The 19,321-nt window shown below is 40.6% G+C and overlaps 2 protein-coding genes across 4 annotated transcripts in view; both read right to left on the bottom strand.

The window, feature by feature from the left end:
- Positions 1 to 2,983: 2,983 nt before the first annotated feature.
- On the bottom strand, positions 2,984 to 9,268 carry LOC307010758 (interferon alpha-inducible protein 27-like protein 1). Its single transcript, XM_079635738.1, has 4 exons — positions 9,164 to 9,268; positions 9,047 to 9,076; positions 3,269 to 3,430; positions 2,984 to 3,158 (listed from the first exon to the last, which is right to left on the bottom strand). The coding sequence occupies exons 1-4, from the start codon at positions 9,171 to 9,173 to the stop codon at positions 3,073 to 3,075; spliced, it is 288 nt and encodes a 95-aa protein (XP_079491864.1). The 5' UTR covers positions 9,174 to 9,268; the 3' UTR covers positions 2,984 to 3,072.
- Positions 9,269 to 15,258: 5,990 nt separating this feature from the next.
- Positions 15,259 to 19,321, bottom strand: part of efemp1 (EGF containing fibulin extracellular matrix protein 1) — a 28,585-nt gene continuing 24,522 nt past the window's right edge. For 2 of the 3 annotated variants that reach the window (XM_079636147.1, XM_079636149.1), the window contains 3 exons: positions 18,300 to 18,423; positions 18,025 to 18,217; positions 15,259 to 16,612 (listed from right to left, as the gene is read on the bottom strand). In XM_079636147.1, coding sequence (XP_079492273.1) covers positions 16,328 to 16,612; positions 18,025 to 18,217; positions 18,300 to 18,423 — 602 coding nt within the window. In that variant the 3' untranslated portion in view covers positions 15,259 to 16,327. Of the gene's footprint in view, positions 16,621 to 18,024; positions 18,218 to 18,299; positions 18,424 to 19,321 lie in introns of all 3 variants that reach the window. The other variant, XM_079636148.1, reaches the window with a different exon arrangement.

The following is a 19,321-nucleotide window of genomic DNA, read 5'->3' as shown; positions in this document are numbered from 1 at the left end:
GGAGTCTGAATAGTCACAGACGATAAGAGTATCGTTGGACATGGTGGATTAGCAGTGAACGTGAGCAATTGTTGTCGCGTCGGCATCTGCAAACTCAAACATGTGTAAGTACCGATCTTTCATACAGAAAGTATAAAGACGTGATTGGGTAGGAATCAAGGTAATAAGTGACGTAGTAATTAAGTCTTCCTGGCAGAACTTAAGCTAAAGCTTTCATATCTTTTACTGTAGAGGATAAAGTAACAGGACATCCTTCTAAATTAAGATTGTATTGTAAGAGGTTTTGTGGACCGTTTTTTGGACCAATCAGTAATACCTCTGTTTTATCACGTCATCCAATATTTTATATCTTTAACATACTCTGTCAATTTAGATAAGTTAGTGTTTTCATCTGGTCGTGATGAAATATATAATTGATGTCATCAAAATAACAGTGGAAACTAATTCCATGTTTTCTTAGAATATTACCAAGTGGCAGCATATAAATTGAGAATAGCAGGGGCCCTAACACAGATCTTTGCGGCACTCCACAATTTACTGACGTTATCTTTGATTTTTCTCCATTTAAATGGACAAAATGATAGGTACGATCTAAACCAGCGTAATGCCTGTCCCTGTCCCTGTCTAAGAAGAAGCTAAGTGAGAACAACTAAGTTTTCTATCGTGGAGGAGAGCTCCTCATCCTCCGCGATGGGTTCACCTCCGTGAGTAATGCCAGAGTCTCTGTGTAGTAGATTATCCTCAACAAAAGCCATTAATCTCTGATACAAATCCTCTGGTCCTTCATTAGACTCTAGTTTAATAGCAGAAAAATCTATAAAATGTACACCAGTCGACTGGAATCCATAATTTAGTCTGATTGTCTGCCATATGTGATCAATGCACGTAGAGCTCTTAACAAAAGTATTTCAGGAAATAACTGGGCAGTAGTTAGCGATCTATGCAAGTAAGCATGCTGACCTTTTGTTGCGCTGCGGGAACATCTGCGTCATCATCGGTAAAACCTCTGAATAGTGAAGCCCTTGTCTTCTTTTCCCAGTGCGCTCCGTCAACTAGAAATGGAGCGAACTCTGTGTCCAGAGATAAAGTGTAGACGGGGTTCTGACGACAGTTCTCAAATTAATTCACAGTCTCAACTTTTGTGAGGCACCATTGTTTCGGCGCTCTGTGTGTATAATTTGATACTGAAAGTAAGACTGACTGCCCCTGACTAACTGCTAGTGGGTCATACTAGAACTTAAAACACTGTCTTAACATAATGGCTATGTTTATGCAACCGGCCCCACACTGTAAAAAATGATTGTGATTTTAACGGTAAAAGACCGTAAAAATGCTACAGTGAATACTGTTAATTGGTGAACCGAAAGTTTCCTTACTATATACTGTAAATAACTGTGAGATCTAATGGTACATTTAATGTTTTTTTTTACTGTAAAAAAACTGTTAAATTTACAGTTTTTGAAAGTGAAAAAGAACAATTTGTTGTATAATTTACAGTGAAAAAACGTAAATTGACATTCCCACAATTCCCTGCGTGACACTTCACATTTGATGTATTTTTGTTGAAATAACTATGTTTCTTCATAGTTTTCATGTTTTTTTTTCTAATCAGTTATGTACATTAGGGTTTTATGTTACATTTAATGTTGTTAAATTAATGTTTATTGCATTTTTTAAATTTCATGTGTTACCATGATGGTGTTTAATGTTTGTGTGAATCAGACTGTGCAGCTTCGATATATTTGTATTAATTATCTTGTGGAAGAGTAGCCTGGGAAAACCCAGACCACTCTCAGTTGTAACTGAGTTAGGGTCTGGCAAAGCTCCATAGACAATTCATTTCCACAGGGGCGTCACCAACGGACGTCGGATAGATCTAAAACCAATCAGAGCGATGAATGACATGACGTATGCAGAGCGACGGAGAAACATCTCGAGACTCTCAGCAATTCTCTGTTTGTGTTAATGAAAATGACAATTTTAAATCGCTTGAAACTGACGCGATAGCTGATTCGAACGAGTGATGTTGTGATGTTCCACGGCGGCATCCATCTCTGTAATGTACTAAATCTGCTTCACCGTCTCTGCTCTGTCGTCATCGTGTAAAGCCCGCCCCAACGTTTCTGATTGGTGCCGCGATTTCGACGGATTGGAAATGGGTTTCAATGGGCTCTTTGCCAGACCCACTTGCAGAGCAAATCTAAATTTGCCTGAAGTGGTCTGGGTTTTCCCAGGCTAGTGGAAGAGCGGATTGTGATGAGCTTTACTTGATCATGATACGCTCATCACTGCTGTGATTGTTAGATTGACAACATTGAAGGTAGCAAACATATATTATTACTTCAATAGATGTGTAAATTAACATTATATGAGATAATGAAATATGGTTTATTACTGTAAATTTCAGAAGTGTGTGTGTGTGTGTGTGTGTGCACACTTTCTGAAAGAAAAGCAAAAAAGAGAACTCATCATGTCAATACATCAGGAGATTCATAGCCACAACATTAAAACCACCTGCCTAGACAAACCCTGAACTCTGTGTCATGTTCCTCAAACCATTCCTCAACAATGTGTAGTTTGGCAGAGTGCCTTTGTTGATGTTGTTTGTTTGTTTATTTGTTTTTTGAACATTGTACAGTATGTTCCTATTGCTGAATATTATTTAAATGTGGCATAGGTAAAGTTTTTTTCTCAGATTGAAATATATGGAGAGTAAGATAAATTTTTAAACACTTTAAAAAATATATAATTATTTTTTGTACATATTTTTGAAAATACACAATAACTGGCTAAAAACTTAAATATACTTTGAAATATATTTTAGTATATTGTATAAAATATATTTGCATTAAAAAAAAAAAAAAGGCAATTGGTGTAATATTACAATTGCTGTATTTCTGTACTGTTTGGTCCCTTATTATTTCTGAACATATACACACACACATGTCTTTATGTAAGCAAAGCGAAGTGAAGAGACGCTGTCTAAAGTCATTATTACAAAAGCACAAGAGTCAGACTGTGCGATAATTTTATTTGTATATTGAACAGAATGTTTGAGTGACTCGGCTCGGCTCAGATCAGGATGCCCAGAACTGCCGCCACACCGGCCCCTGTCGCGCCCACAGCCGCCTGAGCCGCCACCGGGATCCCAGCGGCACCTGCACACACACACACACAACACGCGTTTCAGAGACCAACTCATGACATTATCAAATGCATTATTGACTTTACTGTAGGTCATCTTCCACACTCGTGACGTTTGCATTACCAGCAGCTTGAAGGACTGCAACCAGCGACCCGGCAGCGACTCCTCCTCCGTTCGCCACCGCTGCCGCGCTCATCATCGAGGCGGCGTATGAGCCCACAGCGATCCCGGCACTGGTGAAGCCCACGGTTGCCAGAACCACCGGAGCAGCCGCCACTGCACCCGCTGCAACACACACACACACACACACACTGATGAATGATCCTGGTGTTGTGCCGAATTTCAATCCCCGCCAAATGATTACCTCCCTAGTATTGGTAGGTTTAGGATTAGTTGTGGGAGAGGGGTTAGGTTTAGGGGAGGGGTTAGGTTTAGGGGAGGGGTTAGAATTAGGGGAGAGGTTTAGGAGAGGGGTTAGGATTAGGGGAGGGGTTAGGATTAGGGGAGGGGTTAGGATTAGGGGAGGGGTTAGGATTAGGGGAGGGGTTAGGATTAGGAGAGCGGTTAGGTTTAGGGGAGGGGTTAGGTTTAGGGGAGGGGTTAGGATTAAGCAATCAGGTACTGACTTCAACGAGCGAGGTAATAATTTGGCAGGGGTTCGAAATTCGGCACAACACCGGTGAACCCCACGGTCGCCAGAACCGCTGGAGCAGCCGCCACTGCACCCGCTACAACACGATCTCATGAAAAGCAATTTATACGCGAAAAAAGAGTTTTTAAGTGCATATGATACGTACTGATAGGTTTATACACGCCTCGTCCGCACAAGCGTGAATTTTCGCGCAGTAAAAATTATATCATCGTGGTGTGTGCGGTCGTGCGCGTTGGGTGCGCAACTATTTCGGGTGGCGGTGTGGACGGCAGATTCTGTTACAGCGCGCGCAGCTCCATATCCGAAGATGAACGACTGTGAGGTGAATCTGGCCGAACAAGAAAGTCTCATCACAACGGCACCAGTTTGCACGTCTAAATTAGTTGCTTATATTTACAAAATGAGCATACAAGCATAACAAGCCGTTTTAATGCACATAAAAGTCCATGTTTAATAAAAATGTTCAAGAAACTTAATGAAATTAATCGTTAATTTAGTTGTATACATACATGTTCTCATATCCATATTTTGTTCTAATGTCATATGTAATCTCCTCGGGGTTTACTGGGTTTTACACGATTCTTCTTGTAGTGTGGTATTGGTGATGTACTAAAATAAACACGGTCATGTGTCTACTTTACTCATCACCGCTGATTCCTGATGGTTCAGAGGACAATTACTCGTGTCGCCCCCTGTCTTTCAAACAATAGTACAGCGGCGAGCACATCGAGTATAAACGCCTCGTCCGTTTGGAGAGCGGAGACTCGCGCTGTGGAGCCAGGAGAAAGTATTTAGGCTTAAGCCCCGGACTGCTTCTCAATTCTTATTTGTGCATTTTCTTTCCTCGCTTCCTTCCCTCGCGTCTCAGCTGCACCCCCTGTAGCACACGGAGGAAGGCTGCAAGGAAAGAAAAGGAGGACGTAGGAATCGAATGAAAGCTTTTTTCTACATTGGAATACTTGATCACTCGATCGTCACTTCAAGCGTCATCAGCAGCGCTCAAAGGATCTGCCCTTACGTTGTTGAAGTTTGCTTATTTAAATAATTCATAATAAATAATAATAAAGCAAGATACCCTATTGAAATATGTGTGGTTTATATAAACTGCAAACGTAAAGTATAAATTAAAATGATTGTGACCGATGTGAAGGGGGAGAAGAATTTATACGTGCGTCGCGTTTAGTCGATAAAAAACTTCCGTAAAGGATACACCAGTGTATCCTCGCTTATGACTCCTCAGGAAGCTCCTCACTCCTCGATCCTCGCGGTGCAATTGGAGAATTGAGATGTCCTTCAAGATGGCTGAGCTCGATTGGTTTCCGGGTCATAGGATGGAGGACGGAGGAGCGAGGAGAGATATTGAGAAGCACCCCCGTTCACACCGCCAGCGACACGAGCGACACCGCTGGCGACAGAATGTGGGCGTGTCAAGCGACGGGAGACACGCAACAAAAATTCTGAAATTTCAACTTTATGCAAATGAGAAGTGATTTTCGCGAGCGACAACCAATAGGAAAGAAGACTTTCAGTGGAGCTCACGTCACCGTCTCGAGTGCAGGCGAGACAGAAGAGTTCGAGGGCGATTTCACTGTTTTATATGATTTGACTGTAACCACATACATGGATATAATAAAATTATGCATGGAAAAGAAACTGTCGACAGTCTCAGTGAGTTTAATTCATGCATTTATCGTTCGAGTGTTGTAATTTTATGATGTTTAGTTTAGCACTGCTGCAGTTCACTTTACAGTTTCCCCTGCATTGTGTTGACTATTAGATTAGCCTATAATTCCTAGTCAAATTAAAATGATATAGGTGTAACTTGTATATATCACTTGTGATGGTATTTAGTATAGATATGGCCAGACGTCCAGTCAACCAATTACATTAGAGCGACAGCACTACGAGCGCCTACAAGCGACTCCACAGTACAGAGACTAGCGACATACAGCGACAACATCGCTGGCGGTGTGAACGTGGCTTTACCCCTCGGGTAGGGTTATTGGTGTGGAGTACGTGCGTATTACACGTGTTGTGTCATATTCTGTAATTCCTAATGCTACCTCTAGAGACGCTGTGTAGTAAGTTGGAGGAGTGGTTGGGAAAGGAGAAGAAGAAGAAGAGTGCTTAGAGTTAGGCCCTGTCCCAAATGGCACACTTCATATGCACTTTCGGTCTTGTGGACTTACAATGGCTGCCGCGTGCGTGTCCGTTAAGTCCGTGAGACCGTAGGGTGTCCCATTTGTGAGTTTAGCTCTCAGAAGAGTGCTTGCGAGCCTCTGCTCTCGATTTGCGCCCTCGATGCGCACTTTTGCCGATCCGCAGCAGACTTCTCCCCGACAGTCAAAGCGCTGTCACGTCACGAAAGTGCGGACTCAGAGGAAGACCGCGAGTGCTTAGGGTGCCATTTGGGACAGGGCCAGACATGTGAAGTTACTGTTCGGAATAAATACGAGTCATTGAAGATATACGGTGTCGTGCTTATTACTCACACAACATTTAACAACACGCCATAAACTGCGTATCATATGCACGTAAGAACTCTTTTCCAAACAGATCTGCACCGGCTACAACACACACACACACACACACGACATGCGGGAGAGTGGGGCACAACCTAAAGCGTGGCTAGTTGTCACACACTTGTTTTAAATACTTCCACAAATGCCAGCTTGACGAAACTCAGTGTATTTAGTTGCCAAATCAACACTATATAGAGAAAGAATTGCACCAAAATGCAGAAATCTTTGGAAGATATCACTGAACATTTATTAGGTTAACCATAGCAAAATAAAATTTCTTATGTACATTTTTCGTCTCTATTTTTAGTGTTTATTTAAAATGAGACAAGTCTGCTATTATTGTAATCTCCAATCTGTTATTTAACAGTTGGTTGTTTAATGCTGATCTAGCAGCAGAAACACTCGCCGGGTTTAAACCCCAGTTGTGCGGGCGGGGCATGTTGTCACACTGCGTTACAATGAGCCCCTATTATTCTATTCTATCATATTCTATTCTATTCTATTCTGTACTTTTATGAATTATGTTGAGAAACCTTGAAAAGGTGAATAAAGACAGAGTCAATGTTCAGAAATGATCAATCAGTATGTGTTGGACTATGCTGAGGCCTAGGCCTGTGTTTTCCGGTGTGTTCGTTGTCAAACTCAAAAAATACTTTATTTTTTAATAAAAAACAATACCATTATTTTATATGAAAGGGTTAATAGTTGTATTTTACTGAGAAAATATTTTAGTTTGTCTCATATATTTTTTTGATCAGTTGATTTAGATCATATCATTTTAATATCATATGTTCATCATGTTATATTGCTACATGTTGTCACATTTCACTTCCATTCTTTCGAGGTTAATCAAGAAAAAACTATTCACTGTATACACGGGTTTCTGTGCAACGTCATCACATAGATGCGCGCGCATCTAAGAAGCAGAAAGCAACAGTCTTTACGGCTATATCCATAGACATGTATAAAGGCTAGATGGCTCAAGGCGGAGTCAGCTGTGTCGTCACTTGGCGGCCATCTTAGGTCAGGAGACTGCGCTGCTGCTCCCGCTGCTGTGGACGGAAGGTGAGTGACAAATGCTCGTAACTTGCTGAATTCTTGACGGATTTACAAACGGTTTGGTTTATTACAAACCTTATTAACGTGGCTATGATTTGTGCTGATGCCGATTTTTAAATTAATTTTTCACAAACTATGCAGTTAAATAGCCGCATCCCTGACGTTTATGACACACCAAGCCGTTTGAAAATCGGTTGAAAATTGAGCAAAATATAGTTATTTCAGCACTACATGCACAATAGACTTTAATGTTATAACTGGACGAGCGGTGCTGTCCTAAGATGGCCGCCGTGTGACGTCGTCGGGTCCCATTGGCTCTCAGCGCCGGTAAGCCATCTAGCCTTTATAGAGAGCCTAAGTCCCGCCCCTCCGCTTCCGGCTCATGGGACCTTATTTCGGAAAAAATATGTATGGAAGTCAATGGCGAGAGATAACTTATCTTTTTATTCCGTCTGAACTGTCCCCTGAACTACACATATGATGTTTGTCAATTTAAAAGGTAAATATGAAAGTCAAGAAAGTCGCAGTTTGTCATAAAACAGAAGAGTAACGTTTAGTTGTATGTGAAAATCGCTCGATGAACTACATCTCTCGTCTCGCACTATGTAGCCTACGTCACAAGATCCGTTGCTCGTATGTGTGTATTCTGGCTCAAAACACGAGTCAGGCATGACGGCGTAACGTTAGGATTATAATGTAAGACTATAGAAAAAATGACAGACGTTAGCTTCAGTAAAGTTAGCTTCATTCATTGAGAGAAAAGGTATGACGTCGCATGTGCGCCTTCTGGGTTTGTAGTCTTTGTAATTACGTATTTTCACAGTCTTATACCTCAACAGTTTTACATCAAACTGCGACTTTCTTGACTTTAAAATGTATCTTTTAAATTGACAAACATCATATGTGTAATTCAGGGCACAATTCAAACGAGATCAAAATATTTGTTGTCTCTCGCCATTGACTACCATACAATATTTTTCCGAAATAAGGTCCCATGGTGGTCGACCGGAAGGGGAGGGACTTAGGCTCTCTATACATGTCTATGGCTGGCTATATCTAGCAGAAGCAGAGATGACGCGCAGCTGTTGTGCTGTAAACAAACCTAAATGCATAGGGTATGTCAGGTTTTTATGATTCGCAAACTTAGTTGGACAATTTCATACTAGTCAACTAACTAACGTTTTACATAATGTTATATTAATAAGCAAATGAAACACAAGCAAACAGATCCAACTCTGAAATTGCAGTTTATTATTGAGTCAACAAGAATTTACAAATAATGCGAAATCTACATTAATTACAATGTTCTGTTACAGAACTCGGCATAACATATAGCGGTCTTGCCTATTGGATGTATACACGGGTTTTGGATGTAATATAAAATCATCCGGTAGCCTATACAAGAAACCTGTGTATTAATGAAACAAAACCACATAATTGTACTAGACATGTGGGAAATTAATGTGGGGAAAATAAATACTCTGAACCCCAAGTAGATTTACACAAACTCAGTGAGTCAAAAAGCGTACGGTTGTTCCCTGTTCTCCACTGAACATCGTAAGATTGTTTTAAATACCTCTAAAAAATTACTTTAACAAGTGACATTGACTATTTCAATCATTTTAATAATAGATCATTAAATGATGTTGTTTGTTTGTTAGATCTTACCTGCTCCAGCGCCAGCTGCAAACAACATTACTAATATAGAAGAGAAAATAAAGGTTAGATTCCTGTAATGCTGATAAACCACATTAATATTCTGCAGTGATATGATAAGGTACTTACAGAGACCCATCTTCTCTCGGAATGAGCTGTGTGTGTGTGAGATTGAGATAATAAAGCTCCTCAGGGCGAGGCTTTTCCAGAAACGAAACTTATAGTGATGTCCAGTTCGGGAAAGAATCATTCTTTTGAACCGGATCTTTTTAGTGAACTGACAGTTCATCCAACCGGACTGAACCTTCTCGAACAGTGTCAATCTTTATCTTGCAGTCAAGCCAGTTTTAGAGTTCAGAATCATCAAAACAATCAGAAACATCAAAACAATCAAAAAAATAAAATCGCTGCTGATTTTTGTTTTTCCCAGACACAGATGCATTGACCTAAACATTTGATTCGTGTATGCCTATATTTCACTTATTCTTTACTTTAGAGCTGCAGTTTAGAGCTTTTTGGATTCAACCCCTTTATTTTCCTAATTTGTTTGAGGTAAAATTATATTACATGTTATAAATTGTATTTAGAAAATTATTGTATTAACAAGTTTCATGTTTGTGATTTTCATTTGTCAAGGAGCCCATGAAATAGTGATTGTATGACTCATCTTATTTATTCAGATAAACAGAGACACATTGTTTTCTTGTTGGAAACTCCAGCCTTCCTTCGTTCAACGTTTTTCCTTTCTTTTTTTCTTCTTATTTCTTTTCAAGCTGCACATATTTTCAAGGTGCTATATTTCCCTCATCCATTTTGAAACAAAACGTTATTATATGTTATAATATAGCCTACATACATAATTTTTTATTACAAGTATCATGTTTTTTTGTACTTTATTTTGAAAGACCATTTAGACTTGATTATCAAGCAATATACAGGAATGGGTGCTGTTGTACCTATTATTTTTCTGATAAACTTTTATTAGATTGTTGATTGAAAAGAATGTTTGGTGATACTTGTTATTTTAAAATGGGAGCAACAACTGCCTATTCCGAATTTATACACTGTTGTTAAAAAAAAAAAAAAGTATATTCAGTCGAAAATTGTAGTAATGAAATAAGTAAAGGCCTGTGATAATCAGCGATGTCCAGTAGAAAACCACAGTAGCCAACCATGTGCTGTAGAGAAGCTCACAAAGATATCTTAGTTTAGATTGAATTACATTTTTTTAATGCTTTAGTGATTAATCACATCATTCCATCGTTTTGTTATTCATCTGATCTCATCATCATGTTTGTGTGTGTGTGTGTGTGTGTGTGTGTGTGTGTGTGTGTGTGTGTGTGTGTGTGTGTGTGTGTCATCTCCACTACTTCAGTTCTGTTTGAGTTTACTTTACTTTACTTTTACTTTACTTTATACTTTATTGTCAGACTGAAGTCTGACATTTTTTTTACATGACAGTATCCATGTTTACCACAACATTTAACAAACATTCAACATTAACATTCACTCAAGCCACACAGTTATACAATCATTACAACATTTATCCATCGGCCCCACCAACCCAATACTCTTGATCTCAGATTAGGTTTTTTTGTTCAGCGCTACGATTGCCTGATGCACAAAAGAGTGTTTTAACTTCACCTTATTAAATTTGGGAACTCTATACCTCCGCTTTGACGTTAGTAGTTCGAACTCTTTACAAAATATGCATGGGATTAGAAACTATATTGTTAGCCAGCCTGAGTTTCACTGAAAGTTTCGGGTCTCATCAGTGTGTGTGTGTGCGTGCGTGTGTGTGTGTGTGTGTGTGTGTGTGTGTGTGTGTGTGTGTGTGTGTGTGTGTGTGTGTGCGTGCGTGCGTGTGTGCGTGTGTGTGTGTGTGTGTGTGCGCGTGTGTGTGTGTGTGTGTGTGTGTGTGCGTGTGTGTATTGGCTGCTTCATTGAGTTGGTATTTGCCTTGTTAAACCTGCTATACGTCATCTTCTTCTTCGTTGTGTGTTTGTCTTGAACCGCACAACCCGTGACACAAAGACAGTCACAAAAGCTGCTCATTCCACCGGTAGGAGGAAGTCCTTTAATTAATCATTGTTGACAGCGTTATGCCTTTGGAAAAATATCTAATCCTGAGAGGCAGTCTTCCACAAATGTAATTTCTTTATCTCCTATCTTATATCATAAATAATTATTTTTTAGTGTGCTTAGAGTTACAGGAGCAGTTCACTTCAGAATTAAAATGTCCTGATGATTTACTCTCATCATCCAAGATATTCATGTCTGTCTGTCTTCAGTGGAACAGAAATGCAGGTTTGTGAGGAACACACTCCAGATGTTCTCCATATAGTGACTTCAATGGTCCAGCGGGTCGAAGGTCCAGATGTGAGTTTCAGCTTCAAAGTCTCTCACGATCCAGCCGAGGAATAAGAGTCTCATCTAGACACACCAGCGGACATTTTATAACAAAATACACATTTACTTTTATAACCAAATGCTGGTCTTGCACTCGCTGTGATGCGACACGTACATTACGTCATCAGGTTGAAAGGTCACGCGTGGCTGTGTTATGGTTGTTGATACCATAGACATGTATAAAGGCTAGATGGCTCAAGGCGGAGTCAGCTGTGTCGTCACTTGGCGGCCATCTTAGGTCAGGAGACTGCGCTGCTGCTCCCGCTGCTGTGGACGGAAGGTGAGTGACAAATGTTCGTAACTTGCTGAATTCTTGACGGATTTACAAACGGTTTGGTTTATTACAAACCTTATTAACGTGGCTATGATTTGTGCTGATGCCGATGTTTAAAATGTAGCTTCACGTTTTGAGAAACGCTTAACATTGCAGCGTAGCTGTGTGTTTCATGGCATCCCTGACGTTTATGACACACCAAGCCGTTTGAATATAGTTAAATATAGTTATTTCAGCACTACATGCACAACAGACTTTAATGTTATAACTGGACGAGCGGTCCTGTCCTAAGATGGCCGCCGTGTGACGTCGTCGGGTCCCATTGGCTCTCAGCGCCGGTAAGCATCTAGCCTTTATACATGTCTATGGTTGATAGGAACACTGGTGCCTGAAGAAGAACGTGTGAAATCACTGCAATTTTATTGGCTAACGTAGGTCAGGTGACGAAGTGTGGTGTGTCATCAAGACCATAAAAGGGCACCTGTGTCCCAGAAGAATTTAAAGAGTTCAAAGTTCAAAGGGGAGGAGTTCTTGGAGATGTATTATTTGGCATTCTTTTTATTATATTATAAAGATCATAGTTAAAGGTTTCTCACAAGACTCTGTGTACTCATTGATTTTGTGAATCACAGATTGAATCTTAAAGGAACAAAAGAGATCCTTTGTTGAAGCTGGCAACAAAGGACTCCATTCATTATGCTAAGCTAAGCTAGCGGCGACCCTGCCAAACTGAAACAATGCATGCACTGAGACAAACATGCACTGAGACAAACATGCATTTGCGCACCTATCTAAATGTAGGAAAGACGGTGAATAAGCACTATTTAAAACGACGGTGGAATGTTCCTTTAAAAGAGTAAAGATGTGAATAAAGACTCAGAAACACACAGAGAAACATGCGGTACCAGCGCGAAAGGTTACCACAAAACAATTAAGTGTGGGTTTAAATCATGACTGTAAAAAAAGATGGCCGACGCGCCTTCACTCTCTTCCATGTCCCAATATGGCGCTGACATCTTGCGCTGATTTTGGAGCTGATTCTGCGTCGTAGTGAACGTGAAGTTTAGCCGATATATCAAAAATACATCATAAACCGTTAGTACAACTTACTGCAGACTCATTATGTCGGTGTGAAATAAACAGTTAAGGAAATTAGAAATTAAAGTTGAAGCTCCAATCTCCTCCTGAAAATCCCCCAAAATGATCCGTTGTTGCCTCAGTGACTACTTCGTTTAGCGAAGCTGTCAATCACAGCTGTCAATCATGATGTCACATTCCTGTTTTTATAGCATCAAATAAGTAACTACGACCAAACTTATTAAAAAACGAACACTTAAAACTTACATCAGCGTGATAAACACCAAATTATTTGAAGTGTAATTTGATTGTTTAGTTTCCATCGCGTCCATTACATAACATGGAGGGAGGGTGTGTGTGTGTGTGTGTGTGTGTGTGTGTGTGTGTGTGTGTGTGACCTATACTGGGACCAGCCACCTGGGGGCGATCGAGACGCTTTGACTTCACTTTTCAGGACTTGTGCGGCACGCTTAGTTTAAATACACAAGATAACAAGGCACTGAATGAAGGACAGGTGAAGGTGATTAGTAGTTATTAGTGGTTACAAACAAGCTTCTAATGGAAACACAGGAAACAGGAACTGGAGACACACTAGCTGTGTCCCGATGTGAAGGCCGATTGCGTCACCGCGGCGCCATGAAGGATAGCGACGCCAAATACACACTTCGTTTCCCCGTGAAAGGAAGGATACATAAAAGGATCCTTAGCGGCCTATCCTATCCCATAAGTCATTGCGCGCCGGTGACGACAGCATTTTTATTTTTTAAAAATGACGGCCGAGAGTTCGGTGGTAGACGGCAAATTCACATTTAGATGTAAGTATTATGTTTTAATTTACTCAAAGCTAGCGAAACCTGAGTTTAAAGCCACAAGTTTTTCTTTGTCATAAACTTCATCTTAACTCCTTCGTCCCCATTGCGTGGCTTCATTTGTCAGCTGGTTTGAGACTAAACTTGTGCTAATATTAGTTTAATAATTGTTTCAGGGAGCAAGGAGCAGACAGATACATTTATTAAATTGCGATTAAATACATTTTATTGTAATATTTGCACTAGTCTGTCTCACGTGTGTATTATAAGAAATATCCCTCACCCTATAAAGCCACAACAATAAGAAAAGCAGTAGATAAGGCCATGGGGTTTCACTTTTATGTGTTTTTGTAGTGCTGTCAAGCAAGGTATGTCTACAAAGGTTTTAACCAAATTTGAGTATCCAGAAATATGATTTCTGAAGAATTTTGTATGCATGTCCTGGTGTGTCATATTTTGCAATGTTAACAATGCACTAATGTTAATATTGCACCCCTGTGTTAATATTTTTCATAAGTACCCTTGTAACGAGGTTCATTGTAATGTGAAGCAGGAAGCGGGAACCGGCAATCATTCAACACTTTTAATACAAAAATAACACAAATACAAAATGAAAGTATAAGCCAGCCTTCAGAATTGGAAAAAAATCAGAATTGGGTCCCTTGCACCTTGCAGTAGATGGGGTCTCTGAGGACGAGTGTTTGGACCGGATGACAGTAGATGGGGTCTCTGAGGACGAGTGTTTGGACCGGATGACAGTAGATGGGGTCTCTGAGGACGAGTGTTTGGACCGGATTACAGAAGACATGGCACTGCAGAGGCGAGGAGACAGGAGCGTAGTGAGAGGATGGACAGGCTGTCTTCTCTTCTTGAAAGAATGATTAAGAAATATTTTTGGTAACGCTTTTGTCAGGTTTGGTGCAGGATGCCGAAGACGAGGACACGGGTACTTGAATGCAGTTAGTTTATTAATTAAATAAAATTTCAGGAACAAAGGAAAACACTCCAGGACTTCAAAGCACACTACCTTACAACGACGACGACCAACAAACACTGAGGGAAAACACAGGGCTTAAAAGAACTGGGGTGAATGGGAAAATGAACAAGACACAGGTGTCGGGAATTTCTAATTAAACAGACAGGGAAAAACTAACAGGACTAAACCAAAAATCACAAAGACAGGGGGAAACAAGATCACAACACAGAATAGAACACATTAACAATGTGACAGCTTTAGATTACAGCCCGGAAAGTACTGCGTAATTAAAATGAAATTACAGTGTAACTTTCGGTAATTACAGTGTACCTATAAAGTACGTATGTGTAAGTACATGGGAACAATATGTAAAGTTTTGGAATAAAAACGCCACACTGATATTGATCCTCGGTTTAGTTCTCCTTTTGTCCCAAAGTCTGCTTGCCATGGTCCATAATGTTTGAACGAAACAACAACATCAGCGTGAGCGCCGCTAGACGTAAGCCAGTTGTTCACGTCTGTCGCCATGGTTACTATGGCAGTACTAGTGGTAACCAGGGATAAGTGAACAGGGACGAGCCATTATTTAAAATTGGATTTTCTCTGAAATTAAAAATCTTTGGGAACTTTTGTGATATTGTAAGTACACAACTGCAGGAAATATATCACACTGTGCAAGTGTTTTTGGATATTTTTATTACAAAAATCTTACATATTGCAGCTTTAAAAGCAGAGCAGACGAATTATGATCAAATGCAAAGCCACAATCAGGTCATCAGTGCAAATCATTCTGTGTCTTAATGTAATGTGGAACATATACTGAGGGCTGGACAACTTCCACTCGTAGGACGTCTCAATATGTAAAACACAGAGCAAAGGATGTCAAATGTGCGTTAAACATGACCACTATTTTACCATTTATATCTATTACAAATTGTGCCTTTTTAAAGCTTGTTTTTGTTTTGTTTGTACACTAGTGTTGGTGATGTAACAGTGTTAAACAATGGATAAATATTGAACAAATGAAAGCAGAAGAAAGTGTTTCGGTCTCATGACCATCAGTGAGTTATACGTGCGTGTGCAGAACATTAATAAAGACACGATACTGCACATGTGTGTTGTTTCTTGCATTAGCAGGACTCCACACTTATGAATAATCACTGATTATGAATCATTTGAACTTTTATCACACGGGGACATGAAGGCCTGGAAGCGTCAGCATTAAGTGTTGATATTGTGGCAGAAGAATAGTGTGAGGAATTAATCACATCTGGTGTCTCAGGATCATCTCAGTCAGCTCTCATTATGATTCATAATTATGAGTTAAGTTCTGTCAGATGCTTCAGTGTGACGGGAAACTGTTGCCGTCTTTAAATGTATCCAGACTAAACGTGCAGTGAGTGTGTGTGTGTGAGTGAGTGCGTGTGTGAGAGTGTGTGTGTGTGTGTGTGAGTGTGTGTCTGCGTGTGTGTGTGTGTGTGTGTGTGTGTGTGTGTGTGTGCGCGTGTGTGCGTGTGTGCGTGTGTGCGTGTGTGCGTGTGTGTGTGTGTGTGTGTGTGTCTAACAATCACCCAGCCTTTATATATTTTTGTTCAAAAGCGCCATGCTCATATTCCACTGTTTATGAACACATTACAGATCAAGGAGAGCTAAATATGAACCTCAATCTCCCCCGATCACGACTGATGATATAATATGACGAAACTTTAATATTATTTTGACCAGTTTTATGTAAAATGATCGGCACATCAGCATGTCAGTGTGGAGCCGTGAGTAAGAGTGAGCTCTGTCCTGATGACTGCAGGAGATCTGTGGAGGTGTGTAGTGTGTGTGTAGTGTAGTGTAGTGTAGTGTAGTGTAGTGTAGTGTGTGAGGAGTGTTAGAAAGCGTAGGGTCCCACGAGGAGTGTGAGTCGCAGTAAAGAGCTGGAGCGAGAGTTCATCAGTGTGTGTTGAGTGATCATCTCCAGATCCAGGATCAGTTCCAGCGGACCCTCCAGAGACTGGGTCAGAACCAGCATCGCTCCGACACTGCTGAAGCGCTAATGCAGTCAACCACACACACACACACACACACATGCGCACACACACACACACACACACACACAGACACAGACAGACACACACATGCGCACACACACACACACACAGACACAGACAGACACACACGCGCGCACACACACACACACACACACAAACACAGACACACACGCGCACGCGCACGCACACACACACACACACACACACACGCAGACACACACACACAGACACACAGACACACAGACAGACACACACACAAGCAGACACACACACACGCAGACACACAAACACACGCAGACACAGACACACACACCCACACACACACACACACACACAGACAGACACAAACACACGCAGACACAAACACAAACACACGCAGACACAGACACACGCAGACACACACACACACACACACACAAGCACACACACACAGACAAACACACACGCACACACACACACACACAAAGAGATCAAATTTAATTTATGGTGACAGATATTAAATGTGATATTAGTAGATATTAGTGTGCAGCACTTCAATTTTAATATGTTTAAATATCCAGTGTGAAGTAGATCATTTGCAGAGATTACTTCACAATATAGTGGAAGACATCAACAACATCAAAGAAAATATAAAACGTGCAACATTTTCTCTGGATATTATTCTGACATTAATTTGCCAAGTGTAATATATGCAAGAAACTTTTCTAGTGGAAGATATAAATACTGTACAGACCAAAATAAATGAAAAACTATGTATATATATAGTTTTGATCACAGTGTTGTAATAGAGCATTTCTGTGCCGTGTGGATATCCCGCTCTGCTCTCGGGAAACCTCAGAGCCCGTCTCATGACACTCTAACTGAGCTCGAGTTAAACACGATCAACACACTTACACCTGATGTTGTGCTACCAGCGAAAACAAAACTGAATCGCGTGTGGGAAATACGCTACACAATTACCTTGCCTATCCGTTCTAATGTGATAAGAAGGAAAGACTGAACGCACAGTGTGATCAGCAACTCTGAGTCTGCCAGTGAACGGCTTGTTGTCTCACAGCACCACCCAGTGGTCAAACCACAACAGTTAACTTACACCTGACTTCAGATGAACAACGACACTGTTCTCTTTCAGAGCCGCTGTACAGCCGATTTTCAACCATTTTCCTGTTATCACACTGTAAAGATTTGAAACAATCTGTATTGTATAAAGCGCTGGTGACTTGACACATACACTTATGTTTTCTTGCTTCAAAACCACTAAAAACAAATTGACAATGATCAAATTAAGCCCCCACTTTAAACATGTTTAAAACGGCCAAGAATGTGTTTGGACAGAGATATATCGGTACAGGAGCTGAAGTGAAACCATGGCTGATTGTGTAAGGGCTTCAGTGTTGGCTACTCACCCTGAGGAAGAACTCTCCTCCATCATTGCCAGCTTTGATTCTGAAGGTGTAGTGAGCGCTGGGGAAGATGTTTGTGGCCTGAATCTGAAAGATATCTGCCGGGACGCTGCGCTCTGAATGAAGGCTCATGTATTTGTAAACTACAGACTGTGGCAGGCCTCGACACGCACCCGCGGACTGACACGAACACCGGCTGGGAATCAAAGCAAGAAGATTACTATATGTTTCCCATGTTCAAATGAGTTAAATCAAAACTTTAAAGTGTCCTGACGTACTTTCCGGCGGTCTGCACGTACGGCTCCTCACACGGGTTCTGCGGGTAACAGCGATGACCTCCGTAATAGTTCCAGCACATCTCCTCTTCCCTACACTCATGCCCCGCTTCACACTCGTTGACGTCTTCCACGCCGGAGAAAACATTGTGATTAGCAATATGTCAAATCTATAATGTGAGAATGCAGATACATCCAAACAACTCACTCCACGATCCATGTTGTTCCTTAATCTCTTAAAACTGCCGTAATAACTCCAAGGCTTAATTGACCATTTATTTCAAAAATATTAGGAAGAATGTTGCAGGTCTGTCTCACCTTTGAAAAAACATTCTGTTTGAACATAGTACAGAGACTGTCATGATAAACAGTACCAGTGATCTGTTGATGGTGGCTGGTTTGATGTGCCTTCAATAACAATTCTTATCAAGTTCTTTTTGATAAATTAATCTATATTGGTATTACTGGTGTCCCTCTCACTTGGTTTAGATCCAATTTCTCCGGTCGCACTCAATTTGTCCAACTTCACAACTTCAGATCATATTCCTCATCTGTTACCACTGGTGTTCTTCAAGGCTCTGTCTTGGGCCCTCTTTTATTTATAATCTATTACCTCTTGGTTTTAGGAAATTCTGTATTAATTTCCACTGCTATGTGGCTATATTTGTTCTTCAAGCCTAATTCTACTCTTCTTTCTACAGTACATTCAACATTTCTTCAAGCTAAATACCGATAAAACCGAGGGTCTACTTGTTGCCGCTAAATCCAATTTGGACAGCCTTTCACTTACTATTGATAATTCCATAATTTCCCCGTCTTCTAAGGTTAAAAGTTTGGGTGTCATCATTGATAGTAGCTTGTCGTTTGAAACACACGTTAATAGTGTCACTCGGTCAGCATATTTACACATACGAGCATCGGTTGTCTTAATCCATTCCTTACACTTATTCTTGTACATGATCTAGTTACTTCACACATTGTTTACTGTAACTCTCTCATATTTAGTTACCTCTCAAACTTCTCCA

This window comes from Phoxinus phoxinus (genome assembly GCF_949152265.1).
Source record: "Phoxinus phoxinus genome assembly, chromosome: 14".
NCBI classification, from domain to species: domain Eukaryota; kingdom Metazoa; phylum Chordata; class Actinopteri; order Cypriniformes; family Leuciscidae; genus Phoxinus; species Phoxinus phoxinus.
Note: the sequence above shows the minus strand (reverse complement) of the source record. Positions and strands in the feature narration are given on the sequence as shown.

Bases quoted from the DNA above. Each gene is read 5' to 3' on its own strand.
- LOC307010758 (XM_079635738.1), bottom strand. The intron at 3,431-9,046 runs GTAAGATCTAAC...TGTGTGTTGCAG, and splicing joins TGCAGCTGGCGCTGGAGCAG to CGGGTGCAGTGGCGGCTGCT. The intron at 3,159-3,268 runs GTAATGCAAACG...GTGTGTGTGCAG, and splicing joins TGCAGTCCTTCAAGCTGCTG to GTGCCGCTGGGATCCCGGTG.